This window comes from Globicephala melas, chromosome 15, assembly GCF_963455315.2.
Source record: "Globicephala melas chromosome 15, mGloMel1.2, whole genome shotgun sequence".
NCBI classification, from domain to species: Eukaryota; Metazoa; Chordata; class Mammalia; order Artiodactyla; family Delphinidae; genus Globicephala; species Globicephala melas.
In genome coordinates, this window is record NC_083328.1 from 58,420,770 (window position 1) to 58,437,024 (window position 16,255).

At 42.5% G+C, this 16,255-nt stretch overlaps 1 protein-coding gene across 3 annotated transcripts in view; it reads left to right on the plus strand.

Annotated features, from left to right (window-relative positions):
- The window catches only part of LOC115839394 (tyrosine-protein phosphatase non-receptor type substrate 1-like), a 41,920-nt gene extending 25,923 nt beyond the window's left edge, over positions 1–15,997 (plus strand). The window contains exons 3-6 of one of the 3 annotated variants that reach the window (XM_070043696.1): positions 2,714–3,034; positions 3,620–3,949; positions 12,907–13,015; positions 15,864–15,906. In XM_070043696.1, coding sequence (XP_069899797.1) covers positions 2,714–3,034; positions 3,620–3,949; positions 12,907–13,013 — 758 coding nt within the window. In that variant the 3' untranslated portion in view covers positions 13,014–13,015; positions 15,864–15,906. Of the gene's footprint in view, positions 1–2,713; positions 3,035–3,619; positions 3,950–12,906; positions 13,016–13,640; positions 13,685–15,863 lie in introns of those variants that run through there. The other 2 variants (XM_070043695.1, XM_070043697.1) reach the window with 2 other exon arrangements.
- The last annotated feature ends 258 nt before the right edge of the window (positions 15,998–16,255 follow it).

Consider the following 16,255-nt stretch of genomic DNA (forward strand, 5'->3'; position numbering starts at 1 on the left):
CAGTTTTCTCATCTGTAAAATTGTGATCATCATGGTCTCCTTTCAGGAGAGTTGGAAGGATTTGAGGTGCTCTGTCTAAATCACCAGCACAGAGTAGGGGTCCCCCAAATCGAGGTGTTTTTTCAAGGCTGTGACCCAGTTCCCTGTACTGGGCCCCATTTCCTCACCTGTAGACCGAGGATAATCACACAGCCTTTGCATTATGTCCTGAAGGTACAATGACCTGGTGACAGGACAGCCCCTCAGGGAGCGATGGTGCTGGCCTCCCAGGCTGTGTGATCTTGGGCATATCTCAGTTCCCTCTAGTCCTCAGTTTCCCCATCTGTGCAATGGTGGTAATCACGCTGCCTTTCAGGGGTCTGTGATGACTGAAGAGGATCTAGGAAGCCCTGGATGGAGTGGGTTGGGTGTCACTGAGCTCAGTGCACAGCAGTTGAGAGCCTGGGCCGAGCCCCCCTGCCTGGGCCTCCATCCCAGCTCTGCCCCGTCCCAGCTCTGGGACCTCTGACGAGTCCCTCCCCACACTGGGGCTTCGTATCCTCATCTGTCAGTGACAGCCCTGCCCTCACAGAGCATCTGCAGGAACTGAATGAGGGACGCATGTCTAGAGCTTAGAGCAGATCCTGGCATATGGTACGTGTTCCAACAACGTGAGCTCTGATGTGCTGGAGCCAGAGGACCTCGGATGGGTCGCTTTCTCTACAGGACTAAGTACAACTGGGGTTGGGGTGGAGCTGGGCTCCTTTAGACCTTGGCTACTTATTAGAATCACCTGAGAGATGGTAAAAGATCCCTAGAAATTCTGATTTAATTGGTCCGACGTGGGCCTGGGCAGCTGAGTCTTTTCACTCCTGCAGAGGATGCTGGTGCCCTGCTAGGGCAGAGGAGCCCTGAGTCACGTGTTCTCTGAGGTCAGAGGGAAAGCTGTGGTTCTTCCAGGACAGAGGCGGGTCACCCGTGATGCCTGGGTTGTACGAACAGCTCTCCTGGGTGTGAGTGCTTCAGAATAGCCCGTGACGGTGACAGCTTTTAGGACGCCCAAGAAAGTCATTTGGAGTCGATTGGCAGGCACACACCCCACCTCCAACAGAGCTAACCTGGGCTGAGAGGTGCGTCCTCCCAACTCAGACCACCCTGTTCAGACCCAAGCTTCATCACTGGGGAAACCTTCCCATCTTTACACACGTGTGTGTGTAAACAGGCTCTGGAATGCCTGCAAATTCTCCCTGCTCAGCCTGGAGACCTCCTGTCTCAACACGCCACAGTGACACTGACAAAATCTGTTCTTCCTCCTTTCAAAATGCTTACAGCTTCTGTAAAGAGCTCATCTGCAGGAAAATGCCTGTGATCTCTTGTGTAGTTTGAAAACCAATTCCCCAAACTTGTTTCTTGAGGGAATTATTTTTAAAAATGGGAACAGATTTATAATTTGGTGTTTCTACTAGTTTTTTCCTGTGGATTTTTGTATGACAGCTACATGGAGCACGATTTGAGACTCTTCTTGGTGTTTCTGTTGTGCTTTTGTTTTAGAACTAGAATGGCCAGATCTTATGATAACAATCATGGGTGTTGTATCTTGTTCCTTTAGGGGTGTCCAGGATGCTGGTGTTTATACAATTTGACATTTTAAGGTAACTCCTTGCTATGTCCTCAAACGTTTGATGAGTTTTAAGAAGCAAGTTAAGTATTTACAAATGCAAATATTTGTAATGTTTGCTGACTTTTACAGGAGGTGTTGAGTAACAATGAACAATTGGGAAACACCCTACAGGAACCTTCTAAAGAGAGGAAGCACCCTCACGTTTCATTTACCCATTTGTGTGTTTCTGGGTGCATTATAGGCCTGTGCCTGTGTCTCCACAGATTTAATAACAATTAAGAAATTAACCACCACTGGTTTCTCAGCACTCAGTGATCTTTCTTCTCAACCCAAAACTGAACCAAGAGAAGAACCCAGACTCAGAAAAACATCCCTTTGCTCCCTTCCTTTGAAATTCAGGGATTGATACATTGGTCCTACTGAAATATTCGTGGAAAGAATGAAAACTATGCAGTAAATTCATAAACACCTGAAGGGACAGCTCTGGGTATAAATACAGTCCAGGTTAAAGAGATATCTGTGTTTGTTGGTTTTGTGAATCATCTTGTGTTTTACTCATAGCAAAAATGCTCCCACTGCCTGATTTAACCCTCACTGAAGCCCGGGAAGGGTAATGCCTGCTGTCCCCTTTCACAGACGAGGAGCTGGGAGGTGCCATGGCCACAGCTCTCGTTGGACGGTCAGCCTGGCTCAGCTTCCATGTGGTCCCGCTATGACCCCGCTTCCCCTGCATTTACTTCTGTGAACACTTCTCCGAACTTACCTAAGTTTTCCAGGGGGAGCCCAGCTAGGAACAGTTAATAGGAGAGTGAGACCAATCAGTACTTTTGTTCCTTTGCCCAAACTGGTGGGAAATCACCTGGCAGATGTAAGAAGGTGGACTTTGAACTCAGGCCTGGAATTCGATGTCAGCCCTGCCCCCGACTCAGAGTCACCTCTGGGAACCTGTGTGTCTGTCTCCTCTGTCAGATGAGGATGATGACACTGCCCTCCCAGAACTATTTGAGGAATTTAAAACATAATATGTGTGGTGGTTCTTAACTGCGTCACATTTTCATCATTAGTGATGATAATTACAATCATGTTCATCATTTATAAATGTTCCTTTTGTAGCCAAACCCTCTCCTCCTGTGGTATCAGGCCCCACAGTGAGGGTCACACCTGAGCAGACAGTGAGCTTCACCTGCAAATCCCACGGATTCACCCCCAGAAACATCTCCCTGAAATGGTTCAAAAATGGCAATGAGCTCTCAGCCTCCCAGACCGACGTGGAACCAGAGGGAAACAAAGTTTCCTACAGCATCTCGAGCACAACCAAGGTGGTGCTGGCCCCAGGGGATGTTCGCTCCCAGGTCATCTGCGAGGTGACCCACATCACCCTGCAGGGAGACCCTCCTCTTCGTGGGACAGCCAACTTGTCTGAGACCATCCGAGGTAGAAGCCCCTCACGCCAGCCTAAGCCTGCACCTGCCCTCAAGGCCCCAGCCCTTTCCTCCTCCCTGCTTTTTGCTCCAGGCCTCAAATTGCCTGGAATCTACTTCCTGACAGTCCTGCCCCATCACCAGGCTCCTAGATGAGCTGGTCACTAATTACCGTTTTAACGGCAGCTGCCAGGTGGACACCCATCATGTGCCAAGCACTGTGCTGAGTAGTTTCCTTTACTTAATCAATAGTTTCTCCAACTACTGAGCACCTACTATAAGCCAGGCCCCTATGTGCTTGGCGATTTCGTATATTTTGCTGCAGGTATTATATTCCAACTGCATGCCAGGGGCTGTGTTTGTAGATGACACACATCATTAACCTACTAGGAGCCCAGTCCTCGAGCACCTACTGTGTGCCCTGCAGTGTGCTTATGATTTCATTTCTATGCAAAGACACCCCCGGTGTCTGAGCGCCTGCTGCATGCCTGGCTCTGTCCTCTGGTGACTCCCTTGCTGTGCTGGAAGCTGTTATCCAGCCCCTCTCCTGTGACCTGTTGGTTCCATAAGGTCAGAGCTTCTGCCTATGCTGTTTCAGTTCCGCCTACCTTGACGATTACCCAACACCCCAGGGTGGGGAACCAGGTGAATATCACCTGCCAGGTGAACAAGTTCTACCCCCAGCGCCTACAGCTGACCTGGTTGGAGAACGGAAATGTCGCCCGAATAGACATGGCCTCGACCCTCATAGAGAACAAGGACGGGACCTTTAACCGGACGAGCTGGCTCCTGGTGAACTCATCTGCCCACAGGGAGGCTGTGCTGCTCACCTGCCAGGTGGAGCATGACGGACAGCCGGCGATCACCAAAAACCACACCCTGGAGGCCTCTGCTCCCCAGAAGAACCAGGATGCAGATGAACGTATTGGTGAGGCCTCCACTCCAACTGACCCAGTTCTTTACTTTTTTTATTTAATATTAAAGGTAGTAATTCATGCTTATTATAGAACAATCTAGAAGTCAATAGGTGTAAAATAGAATTTCAAAATAAGTTCCCTCCCCTAAATCCCACACCCCCAAGAGTGACCACTGGTAAGAGTTTGGCATATTCTTTATAGATCTCTTGACATAAATTTCCATGAAAGAAAGTAGGAAGGAGGGAGATCATTCTGTTCATGGAGTCCTGCCTCTCACGCTCTTCAACTAACAGTAATTATGTTCCTCATTCCCTGTCCACCCACCCACCTCCCTCCTCCTTGTCCTTTCTAACCTCTGCTTAGTCTCTCTCCAGCCTAGACTTTTCCATCTATATCAGTAACATCACCCCAGTAGACACTTGCACCTAATATTCTGTGAAATTTTGGAAGGGTAGCCCTGAGGACATGAAGTGTGAGTCTGAACCTGGCACCCAGGTGACCATGAGTGGTCACTGCACAGGGCTCCTTTGTCCCCTGATTTGTGACAATGGACTAGTAATGATCACAGTCGCTCACTGAACATTTTCTAAATGCAGATCTCAGTTCAGCTGTGATCTCTGTTCCTGCTTCAACAACCCAGAGGGAGACTCAGGGAGAAACGAGGGACGGGGGATGCTGTTGAAGATTTGTTGCCTTTAGTTCAGATGATTGGGCTAAACTAATAAAGGTGAATCTGAGTCCCTGAGGACAGGAACCACCAGGCTTTATAACAGATATGTGCTAATTAAAGACAGGTTCCCCCTCAGCTGGGCATCGTCCCAAGGACAGTCCCCCTTTCTATGAATAAAATATGTCTTATAGGCTGTCATGTAACATCAAGAGAGGGTCGAGTCACATCCAGGAGTCTTTCCTCCAGAAGACCTTTCAAAGTCCCACGTTCCTTCCAACATGCCCGTGGTGTTGTCCTCAACTTCGGGGTCAATGCTAGGTCACTGAGTGACCATGTCCCTGCCTGCTGGAAGAATAAAGAGAGGAAGGGGAGAACAAACAACTTCCCTTAAACAAGAGATATAGAGAAGTTGCATAATTGTGTTCACTTTAACTTACTCCTGTGTGCACAACCAGTTGTCAGTGGAGTCCACAATTGTGTGGTCATACGGTTAAGGACCTTGATTTTCTACAAAAACTAATACCAGTGCACACTTAATATATAATCAATATTAATCCCCTAATATCATTTAAAATGGAGTATAAATTCAAGTTTTCCAAAATGTATTTTATTGTTGTTTTTGTGCACCAAAATTTTAATTCATCTGTAAGTTCTTGGCAAAAATTTTCCATGACTCCATCTGGGCCTTGAGAATCTATTTTTTTATTTGAAAAGAATTTGAATTATTTAAGACTATTCAGATTATTCATTTAATATAGTGTGAGCTGTGGTAGGTTCTGCTTTTTGAGGTATTTGTTCCATTGTCTCTAAGTTGTCAAATTTCTGCCTGTATAGTTTTTCATAACATTCCCTAACTATCCTTTTGATGTCTGAAGGGTCTGTAGTGATGTCCTCTGTTTCATTCCTGATATTGAAAATGTGTCATTCATTTTTTCTTTGCAGTTGTACTAGAAGCTTTTCAATGTTATTGGTCTTTTAAAAGAACCCACTCTTTTTTTTCCTTATTAGTCATCAATTTTATACACACCAGTGTATACATGCCAATGCCAATCACCCAGTTCATCACACCACCACCCCAAACCCCCTCCACTTTCCCCCCTTGGTGTCCATACGTTTGTTCTCTACATCTGTGTCTCAATTTCTGCCCTGCAAACTGGTTCATCTGTACCATTTTCCTAGGTCCCACATATATGCGTTAATATACGATATTTGTTTTTCTCTTTCTGACTTACTTCACTCTGTATGACAGTCTCTAGATCAATCCACGTCTCAACAAATGACCCAATTTTGTTCGTTTTTATGGCTGAGTAATATTCCATTGTATATATGTACCACATCTTCTTTATCCATTTGTCTGTCAATGAGCATTTCGGTTGTTTCCGTGACCTGGGTATTGTAAATAATGCTGCAGTGAACATTGGTGTGCATGTGTCGTTTTGATTATGGTTTTCTCTGGGTATATGCCCAGTACTGGGATTGCTGGATTGTATGGTAATTCTATTTTTAGTTTTTTAAGGAATCTCCATAGTGGCTGTATCAATTTACATTACCACCAACAGTGCAAGAGGGTTCCCTTTCCTCCACACCCTCTCCAGCATTTGTTGTTTGTAGATTTTCTGATGAAGCCCATTCTAACTGGTGTGAGGTGATACCTCATTGTAGTTCTGATTTGCATTTCTCTAATAATTAGTGATGTTGAGTAGCTTTTCATGTGATTCTTGGCCATCTGTATGTCTTCTTTAGAGAAATGTCTATTTAGGTCTTCTGCCTGTTTTTGGATTGGGTTGTTTGTTTTTCTAATATTGAGCTGCATGTGCTGTTTATATATTTTGGAGATTAATCCTTTGTCCATTGATTCGTTGGCAAATGTTTTCTCCCATTCTGAGGGTTGTTTTTTCATCTTGTTTATGGTTTCCTTTGCTGTGCAAAAACTTTTAAGTTTCATTAGATCCCATTTGTTTCTTTTTGTTTTTATTTCCATTACTCTAAGAGGTGGATCAAAAAAGATCTTGCTGTGATTTATGTCAGAGTGTTCTTCCTATATTTTCCACCAAGAGTTTTATGGTGTCTGGTCTTACATTTAGGTCTCTAATCCATTTTGAGTTTATTTTTGTGTATGGTGTTAGGGAATGTTCTAATTTCATTCTTTTACATGTAGCTGTCCAGGTTTCCCAGAACCACTTATTGAAGAGACTGTCTTTTCTCCATTGTATATCCTTGCCTCCTTTGTCATAGATTAGTTGACCATAGGTGTATGGGTTTTCCTCTGGGCTTTCTATCTTGTTCCATTGATCTATGTTTCAGTTTTGGTGCCAGTACCACATTGTCTTGATTACTGTAGCTTTTTAGTATAGTCTGAAGTCAGGGAATCTGATTCCTCCAGCTCCATTTTTTCCCTCAAGACTGTTTTGGCTATTAGGGGTCTTTTGTGTCTCCATACAAAATTTAAGATTTTTTGTTCTAGTTCCATAAAAAATGCCATTGGATAGGGTTTCCATTGAATATGTAGATTGCTTTGGTTACTATACTCATTTTCACAATATTGATTCTTCCCATCCAAGAACATGGTATACCTCTCCATCGGTTGATATCATCTTTAATTTCTTTTATCAGTGTCTTACAGTTTTCTGCATACAGGTCTTTTGTCTCCTTAGGTAGGTTTATTCCTAGGTATTTTATTCTTTTTGTTGCAGTGGTAAATGGGAGTGTTTCCTTAATTTCTCTTTCAGATTTTTCATCATTAGTGTATAGGAATGCAAGAGATTTCTGTGCATTAATTTTGTATCCTGCAACTTTACCAAGTTCATTGATTAGCTCTAGTAGTTTTCTGGTAGCATCTTTAGGATTCTCTACATATAGTATCATGTCATCTGTAAAGAGTGACAGTTTTACTTCTTCTTTTCCAATTTATATTCCTTTTATTTCTTTTTCTTCTCTGATTGCTGTGGCTACGACTTCCAAAACTATGTTGAATAATAGTGGTGAGAGTGGACATCCTTGTGTTGTTCCTGAACTTAGAGGAAATGCTTTCAGTTTTTCACCATTGCGAATGATGTTTGCTGTGCGTTTGTCATATATGGCTGTTATTATGTTGGGGTAGCTTCCCTCTATGCCCACTTTCTGGAGAGTTTTTATATAAATCAGTGTTGAATTTTGTCAAAAGCTTTCTCTGCATCTCTTGAGATGATCATATGGTTTTTATTCTTAAGTTTGTTAATATATTGTATCATATTGACTGATTTGCATATATTGAAGAATCCTTGCATCCCGGGGATAAATCCCACTTGATCATGGTGTTTGATACTTTTTTTTTTTTTTTTTGTGGTACGCGGGCCTCTCACTGTTGTGGCCTCTCCCATTGCAGAGCACAGCCTCCAGACATGCAGGCTCAGCAGCCATGGCTCATGGGCCCAGCCGCTCCATGGCAGGTGGGATATTCCCGGACCGGGGCACGAACCCATGTTCCCTGCATCAGCAGGCAGACTCTGAACAACTGCACCAGCAGGGAAGCCCAATGGTGTATGATACTTTTAATGTGTTGTTGGATTCTGTTTGCTAGTATTTCGTTGAGGATTTTTGCATCTATATTCATCAGTGATATTGGTTTGTAATTTTCTTTTTTGTAGTATCTTTGTCTGGTTTTGGAATCAGGGTGATGGCGGCCTCATAGAATGAGTTTGGGAGTGTTCCTTCCACTGCAATTTTTTGGAAGAGTTTGAGAAGGATGGGTGTTAGCTCTTCTCTAAATGTTTGATATTATTCACCTGTGAAGCTATCTGGTCCTGGACTTTTGTTTGTTGGAAGATTTTTAATCACAGTTTCAATTTCATTACTTGTGATGGTCTGTTCATATTTTCTATTTCATCCTGGTTCAGTCTTGGAAGGTTATACCTTTCTAAGAATTTGTCCTTTACTTCCAGGTTGTCCATTTTATTGGCATTGACTTGCTTATAGTAGTCTCTTAGGATGCTTTTTATTTCTGCAGTGTCTGTTGTAACTTCTACTTTTTCATTTCTAATTTTATTGATTTGAGCCTTCTCCCTCTTTTTCTTGATGAGTCTGGCTAATGGTTTATCAATTTTGTTTATCTTCTCCAAGTACCAGCTTTTAATTTTATTGATCTTTGCTATCGTTTTCTTTGTTTCTATTTCATTTATTTTCTGCTCTGATATTTATGATTTCTTTCCTTTTGATAACTTTGGGCTTTGTTTGTTCTTCTTTCTCTAGTTCCCTTAGGTGTAAGGTTAGATTGTTTATTTGAGATTTGTCTTGTTTCTTGAGGTAGGCTCGTATAGCTATAAACTTCGCTCTTAGAACTGCTTTTGCTGCATCCCACAGGTTTTGGATCACTGTGTTTTCATTGTCATTTTTCTCTAGATATTTTTTGATTTCCTCTTTGATTTCTTCAGTGATCTCTTGGTTATTTAGTGAGGCATTGTTTCGCCTCCATGTTTTTGTGTTTTTTACGTTTTTTCCCCTGTAATTCATTTCTAATCTCATAGCACTGTGGTCAGAAAAGAAGTTTGATATGATTTCAATTTTCTTAAATTTACTGAGGCTTGATTTGTGACCCAAGATGTGATCTCTCCTGGAGAATGTCACATACACACTTGAGAAGAAAGTATAATCTGCTGTTTTTGGTTGGAATGTCCTATAAATATCAATTATATCTATCTGGTCTTTAAATTGTGTCATTTAAAACTTCTGTTTCCTTATTTATTTTCATTTAGGATGATCGGTCCATTGGTGTAAGTGAGCTGTTAAAGTCCCCCCATTATTATTGTGTTACTGTCGCTCTCCTCTTTTAACTGTTAGCAGTTGCCTTATGTACAGAGGTGCTCCTATGTTGGGTGCATATATATTTATAATTGTTATATCTTCTTCTTGGATTGTTCCTTTGATCATTATGTAGTGTCCTTCTTCGTCTCTTGTAACATTCTTTATTTTAAAGTCTATTTTATCTAATATGAGTATTGCTACTCCAGCTTCCCCTTGATTTCCATTTGCATGGAATATCTTTTGCCATCCCCTCACTTTCAGTCTGTATGTGTCCCTAGGTCTGAAGTCTGTCTCTTGTAGAGAGCATATATATGTGTTTTGTTTTGTATCCATTCAGCAAGCATGTGTCTTTTGGTTGGAGCATTTAATCCATTCACTTTTAAGGTAATTATAGATACATATATTCATATGACGATTTTCTTAATTGTTTTGGGTTTGTTTTTGTAGGTCCTTCTCTTCTCTTGTGTTTCCCCCTTAGAGAAGTTCCTTTAGCATTTATTGTAAAGCTGGTTTCGTGGTGCTGAATTCTCTTAGCTTTTGCTTGTCTGTAAAGCTTTTGATTTCTCCATCAAATCTGAGTGAGATCCTTGCTGGGTAGAGTAATCTTGGTTGTAGTTTCCTCCCTTCCATCACTTTAAGTATATCATGCCACTCCCTTCTGGCTTGTAGAGTTTCTGCTGAGAAATCAGCTGTTAACCTTATGGGAGTTTCCTTGTATATTATTTGTCGTTTTTCCCTTGCTGTTTTCAATAAATTTTCTTTGTCTTTAATTTTTACCAGTTTGATTACTATGTGTCTCGGCATGTTTCTCCTTGGGTTTATGCTGTATATGACTCTCTGTGCTTCCTGGATTTGGGTGGCTGTTTCCTTTCCCATATTAGGGAAGTTTTCGACTATAATCTCTCCAAATATTTTCTCTGGTCTTTTCTCTCTCTCTTCTCCTTCTGGGACTCCTATAATGTAAATGTTGTTGCGTTTAATGTTGTCCCAGAAGTCTCTTAGGCTGTCTTCATTTCTTTTCATTCTTTTTTCTTTATTCTGTTCCACAGCAGTGAATTCCACCATTTCTGTCTTCCAGGTCACTTATCTGTTCTTCTGCCTCAGTTATTCTGCTATTGATTCCTTCTAGTGTAGTTTTCATTTCAGGTATTGTATTGTTCATCTCTGTTTGTTTGTCCTTCAGTTCTTCTAGATCTGTGTTAAACATTTCTTGCATCTTCTCGATTTTTGCCTCCATTCTTTTGCCGATGTCCTGGATCATCTTCACTATCATTATTCTGAATTCTTTTTCTGGAAGGTTGCCTATCTCCACTTCATTTAGTTGTTTTTCTTGTTCCTTCATCTGGTACATAGCCCTCTGCCTTTTCATCTGTCTATCTTTCTGTGAATGTGGTTTTTGTTCCACAGGCTGCAGGATTGTAATTCTTCTTGCTTCTGCTGTCTGCCTTCTGGTGGATAAGGCTATCTCAGAGCCCACTCTTTGTTTCAGTTATTTTCTCTATTGTTTATCTGTTTTCATTTTCACTGATTTTTCTTCTTTATTATTTCCTCCCTTCTGCTTGCTTTGGGTTTATTTTGCTCCTTCATTTCTCATTTCTTGAGGCAGGAATTTAGATTATTGATTTAGACTTTTTCTTTTTCCTAGTGCCACACCTGTGTCTCCTCTTGTGCTTGGTTCCTGACTGCTGTGTTCTTCCTCCAGTCCTCAGGTCCCTAGACAGTCTGCCTCCTCTTCCACTTCAGAGTCCTTCTATGCTTGTCCTGTGTGTTATTTCTAGGGTTCAAGTTGTACTGAACGAGGAGAGTAGGAGAGAAGAGTCCATGCCATCTTGTCTGGTATGGCCTGTAAATGCTTTATCATCTTCCATCTTCTGCTCAGGCTCAACCAGGGCTGGTACTTCAGGGTGCTGCAGGGTGCCTGACGCATGATGCTTGCTAGTGTAGTAAAGCTGGAAATGTCTTTTGGAGCACCTAGGTTGGCAGGCTGAAGAGAAGTGTAAGATGCTGATGTGATCCTTCTCCCTGGATCCAAAGCCTACCCCGGGCATCTGAGGGCTCCAACCACTGCAGGCTGCATCCAGTGGGTCTGGTGTGAGGATGCACATCTTATTGTTTGTTTTTATGGTATTGGGGTTTTTTACAATATTTCTAGCCTAATGGACCTCTCTTCACTAGTACAGCATAAGTCAAGATGTTAACGGAGTTTTTGGTTGGTTCATTGGTTGTTTTGTTTTGCTTTGGTTTTTTTTTTTTTTTTTTTTGCAGTATGCAGGCCTCTCACTGTTGTGGCCTCTCCCATTGCGGAGCACAGGCTTGACGCACAGGCTCAGCGGCCATGGCTCATGGGCCTATTTGCTCCGCAGCATGTGGGATCCTCCCAGACCTGGTCACGAACCCGTGTCCCCTGCATTGGCAGGCGGACTCTCCACCACTGCGCCACCAGGGAAGCCTGGTTGGTTGGTTTTGATAGTGGGAGAAATGTTCTGAGTCCTCTAATTCTTTGGTTCTCTTTTGTCTTTCAGGAACCTAAATCCCATCCCCCTGCTTTTTACTTTTTCCCTTTACCTCTCAATTGCCATCAGCACGTCTTCCTTCTTTCCAATTTTTCTACCCAGAAGTTATGCACTTTAACTCATGCATATCCATTTATTCACATCTGTTCTCCTTGAATTAGGTTCCTATAGTCAGTGTAAGTAATTACCACATTTAATGATTTAATACAAGACAAATGCATTATCATACAGTTGTAGAGGTCAGAAGTCTACAATGGGTAGCTGGGCTCTAGAGAAGAATCCATTCCTTGCCTTTTCCAACTCCCAGAGGTGTCCACAGTCCTTGGCAAAGGGCCTCACATCAGTCTGACCTCTGCTTCTGACATCACATCTCCTCCAACTGTTCTGCCTCAATCTTTTACTTATAAGAATCTTTGTGCTTACATGGCCTCCACTAGGAAAATGTGCCCATCTCAAGATCCTTAACAAATCACTACTGCTAATCCCTTTTGACATGTAAGGTAACATATGCACAGGTTCTGGGGATTCTGTTCCAACCCTTTTAAATCACACATACTTTTAAACCCCTTTCTATGATCTGTGCTCCTTAGGACACTTTTCCAATATTTTCAAAGTTTAGACAAATTTATATTGGTGGTGGTATTTCCAAATAACTCTAGCTGCCTTGTCTATTTCTCCATAATTTTTCTGGTGGCTGGTTGAAGATGGGATGGCAGCCTAGTGAGAGACTATTAGGATTTGCTGAATTTTCTCTTGTCTCACAGTTATTTTCACTTCTGACATTTTCTCGTCAAGTAATAACACCCTTGCAGCCTGAGAAAAGAGAGTAGGAGAATGAGGGACTCCTGTATGCTGATTTCTGCCTCAAGCTTGAGCCCAGGATGCAGGTCAAAGCCTCAGAGTGCTGATGGGCCCAGGTGGCCTCAGATGGAGTAAGTCGAGGCCCCTGGGAATGGCTCCTGTGTGATCCCTCTAATCGCTCCTCTTGTCCCTTGATGATTTCCAGGCCCAGAGCTGTCTTCTCCTCTCCTGGTAGTTCTCCTCCTAGGCCCCAAGGTGCTGTTGGTGGTCGGTGTCTCTGTCATCTTTGTCTACAGGAAGCATTGGGCCTGACTGTAAGTTGGGGTAGGAGGGAGGGCAGGACAAGGTCTGTCCTAGATGACATAAGGTCAGTAGGGGAGCCAGCCCATAGGTCACACAGGGTCAGGGCCCACGTGGGGATAAGAGAAGGGGACACACTTCCCTCAATACCCTCAGGAGTATCCTGTTTCCCTCTAAGAGGTGCCCAACTCCCAGGAGGTGTGTGGGGTCCTGGAGGAGGTGGGCTGGATCAGGGGTTTTCAAAGGGTGTCTCTTAGCAGTTCTGTAGAGGAAGTGGGCAGAGGGTGCTGAATGAGGAGGAGCTGAGTGGGTGGTTCCCTTAGAGACCATTTCTAAACACTTGAGTCCTGGGGCTCCTTGGGGCAAAAAGAATCCACATTTTCAGGTTATGTTGAGAACTCTGGATTGGCTATTCTGAGAGCGGCTTCTGCTCTGACCCTCCATGTGACAGAACAGAAGGGCTGGGGATGGGGCATCAGAACTGGGGAGGAGGCTGAGGGGTCAGAGTGCTATCCCAGGGGCTGCTCATCCTCTCAAGACAGGCATCCCGAGAGGAGAACACCTGGGCACATAGGAGGCATGCAAGGAACGTTTCCTGAATGATGAGCAGATAATTAAATATGGACATGTTTCTCACAGCTCCTTCCTTCCTCCCTGCTGGTGTCACCCTCAGTGTCTGCTGCCTCCTTCCCTTCCTGAGGGACCCAGCCCAGGAGAAGGACTCAACTGGGAGATTCCATGACTCTGCTCCAAATGCCTCTCCTCCATGGAGACTTGCCTGCCCACATGCCCCTGAAGCCACCAGAGCTGGGTCTTCATACATGGTCCTGAGCAAGGATCATGGGAAGTAGCTCTGGGAGCTGACTCAGGACATTTCCCTGGAACGTGAGAAATAAGTCAGATCAACACAGATCAGGTTATCTCTCATCCATCACCTTGGACTCGGCCATGAACTACACAATAATGCCCTGTGCTGAGGAGTTATTCTGTCCTCTGGATTCCTGCCTTCACCTGACTCCCCACCTTTTGAGGTGCCTTTTTAGTACAAATGACTCCCCATCTTAGTTTTAAGAAAAATTATTCTCCTTCCTCATTGTCTAAATATCCAACTTCTCAAACCCAGAAAATAGTGTTCCCTCCTCTCTCCATGATGGGAAGAGTAGTTTTTCTATAATCTTGCATCCTTCCCAACCCTATTGCTCATGGTAAATATACTGTGTCCAGAAGCCTGGAGTCATCCTTGATTTCTCTTTCTTTTATATCACGTATTCAATTCTGCCTTCAAAATGTTTATGTCCAGTGATCAGATGGAACTCTTTAACAATTGACTATCCAAAAGGAAAAAAAAATAAAGAAAAGTTCTTGGTATAAATACTCCCAATGTGGTCAATTTCAAGTTAGCAACAGTTTAACAACTAGTTTGCAAAATTCCTGAAAATGTAAATATCAGCTCTCATGAGCCAGTCCAATCCCCTCCAGCACACTTCTTAATTGCATTCATAATCTGCACATTCTCACCCCCACCACTGATCCCTGGTCCCAGCCACCATCATCTCTTCCTGCACCATTGCTATAGTCTCTGACTGGCTTTCCTGTTTCAGCCTCAGTGATTCCTTGGGAATGTAAGTCAAATCCTATCATTCCTCTGCTTCCTCCTCCAACATGTCTGCCTGGCTCACTCTCTTCCTTCATTTCAACCTCTGCTCAAATATCACTTTATCAAAGCCATCTTCCATATACCATCCTGTATAAAGTATCAGTTCCTCTCTCAGCCTCACATTCCATGACCTCTTGACCTGATTAACTTGTTTCCTGAACACTTATTACCATCTGACATAGGAAGCATAGGCAGTTCTCACTTTGCATAGTAGAGAAGGACCATAAAAATTACCGTGTAAACTGAATCATGGAAAGTGATCTCAGTAATCAATGGGATAAATAAAGATTGTTCTGTGATCATTAAAATTTGATTTCAAAATATTAGGAACTCTCTTACTGTCAGCTACTAATAATATGTAGTTTAACAAATTAGAAACACTGAGAATTAAAGCAATTTATTTCTTTATAAAAACTTATCCAAAGTGTTTGAATGGTGCTTGCCTTCTTCTTCTTGCATAATTTATAATATAAGAGCATCTTTTTTACAACTTGGTGAATTATGCTCCTTGCAAAGTTTGGATCCGTTTCCGACATTTTATGCCTTGTACTCTCAATGTCGTGAAATCTTTACAAACTTTCTTTAATTCAAAGTATTTGCTGTTGTCACTTCCTCTGGGACATTTTCACTCTTTTCCTCACCACAACTTTCCTCATTTATGTGGTAAGTTTGCCTTTACTAAGTTCTTCTGATTGCATATGTAGAATCTTTCTAACACTATTAAGGTACCTTGGTCAGCTATTTCTTCTGTAATCCATTTATATTGTTTGAATATAACTTCTCGCATCATCATATTTTGTCTCTCCATGGCACTTTCATCTTTGTTGCCAGTTCCCTTTTATAATTATTCACTTTTGTAAATGTCATGTGGGTTTATCACTGGGAGACAGGAGAAAATACAACTACGTATTTTGCTGTCTGTGCCTAAACTGTGTAAGAGAGTCACAGTGACCAATCACTACAGACTTTCAAAGAATTGATATGATTGGTTACTGATCACGATGAGCATCTGTTAGTACATAATGATTTGTGGAATGAAGTATACTTAGCAGCAAAGTTGTACGTTATGTATCGTTCACAGTAAAGTTCCTGTGGTGACTGAAATCCGAACCCTGTGTTGGGGGATTGATGTTATTTAACTAAACTGAAATTCATGCACCAGGCAAAATGAACACTGATGTATGTGTTGTCTCTTCCTCAAACAGGGCATCAGTTCTATGAGAAGGGACTCTGAATCCTCACGTGCCAGAACAGTGACTGCCACATACTAGGCCATTGTTTAATTTAATAAATGAATGAATTAGTTTTTACCAGATGTTGGATTTCAAAATAAAAATTATCTAATTCAATCATCTGGCTCTTGTGTTCTAAAGTTTTTTCATTAAAGGCTAATCTCTCTTCTTTGTGTTTAGAAATCCTATCAAAAATTCAGTATTCTTCAGAACCCAAGGAAGTGAAAAACCAAAAGCAAACAAAACCAAAAAGCAAAAACTGACATTGATTAGAGTTTGTCAAAGGGGCTCAGAAACAAACTGAAAGAGGTCCCAATGGACAAAGCTGGAACAATTTGGGCAAGAAATATTGGAGATATATATAT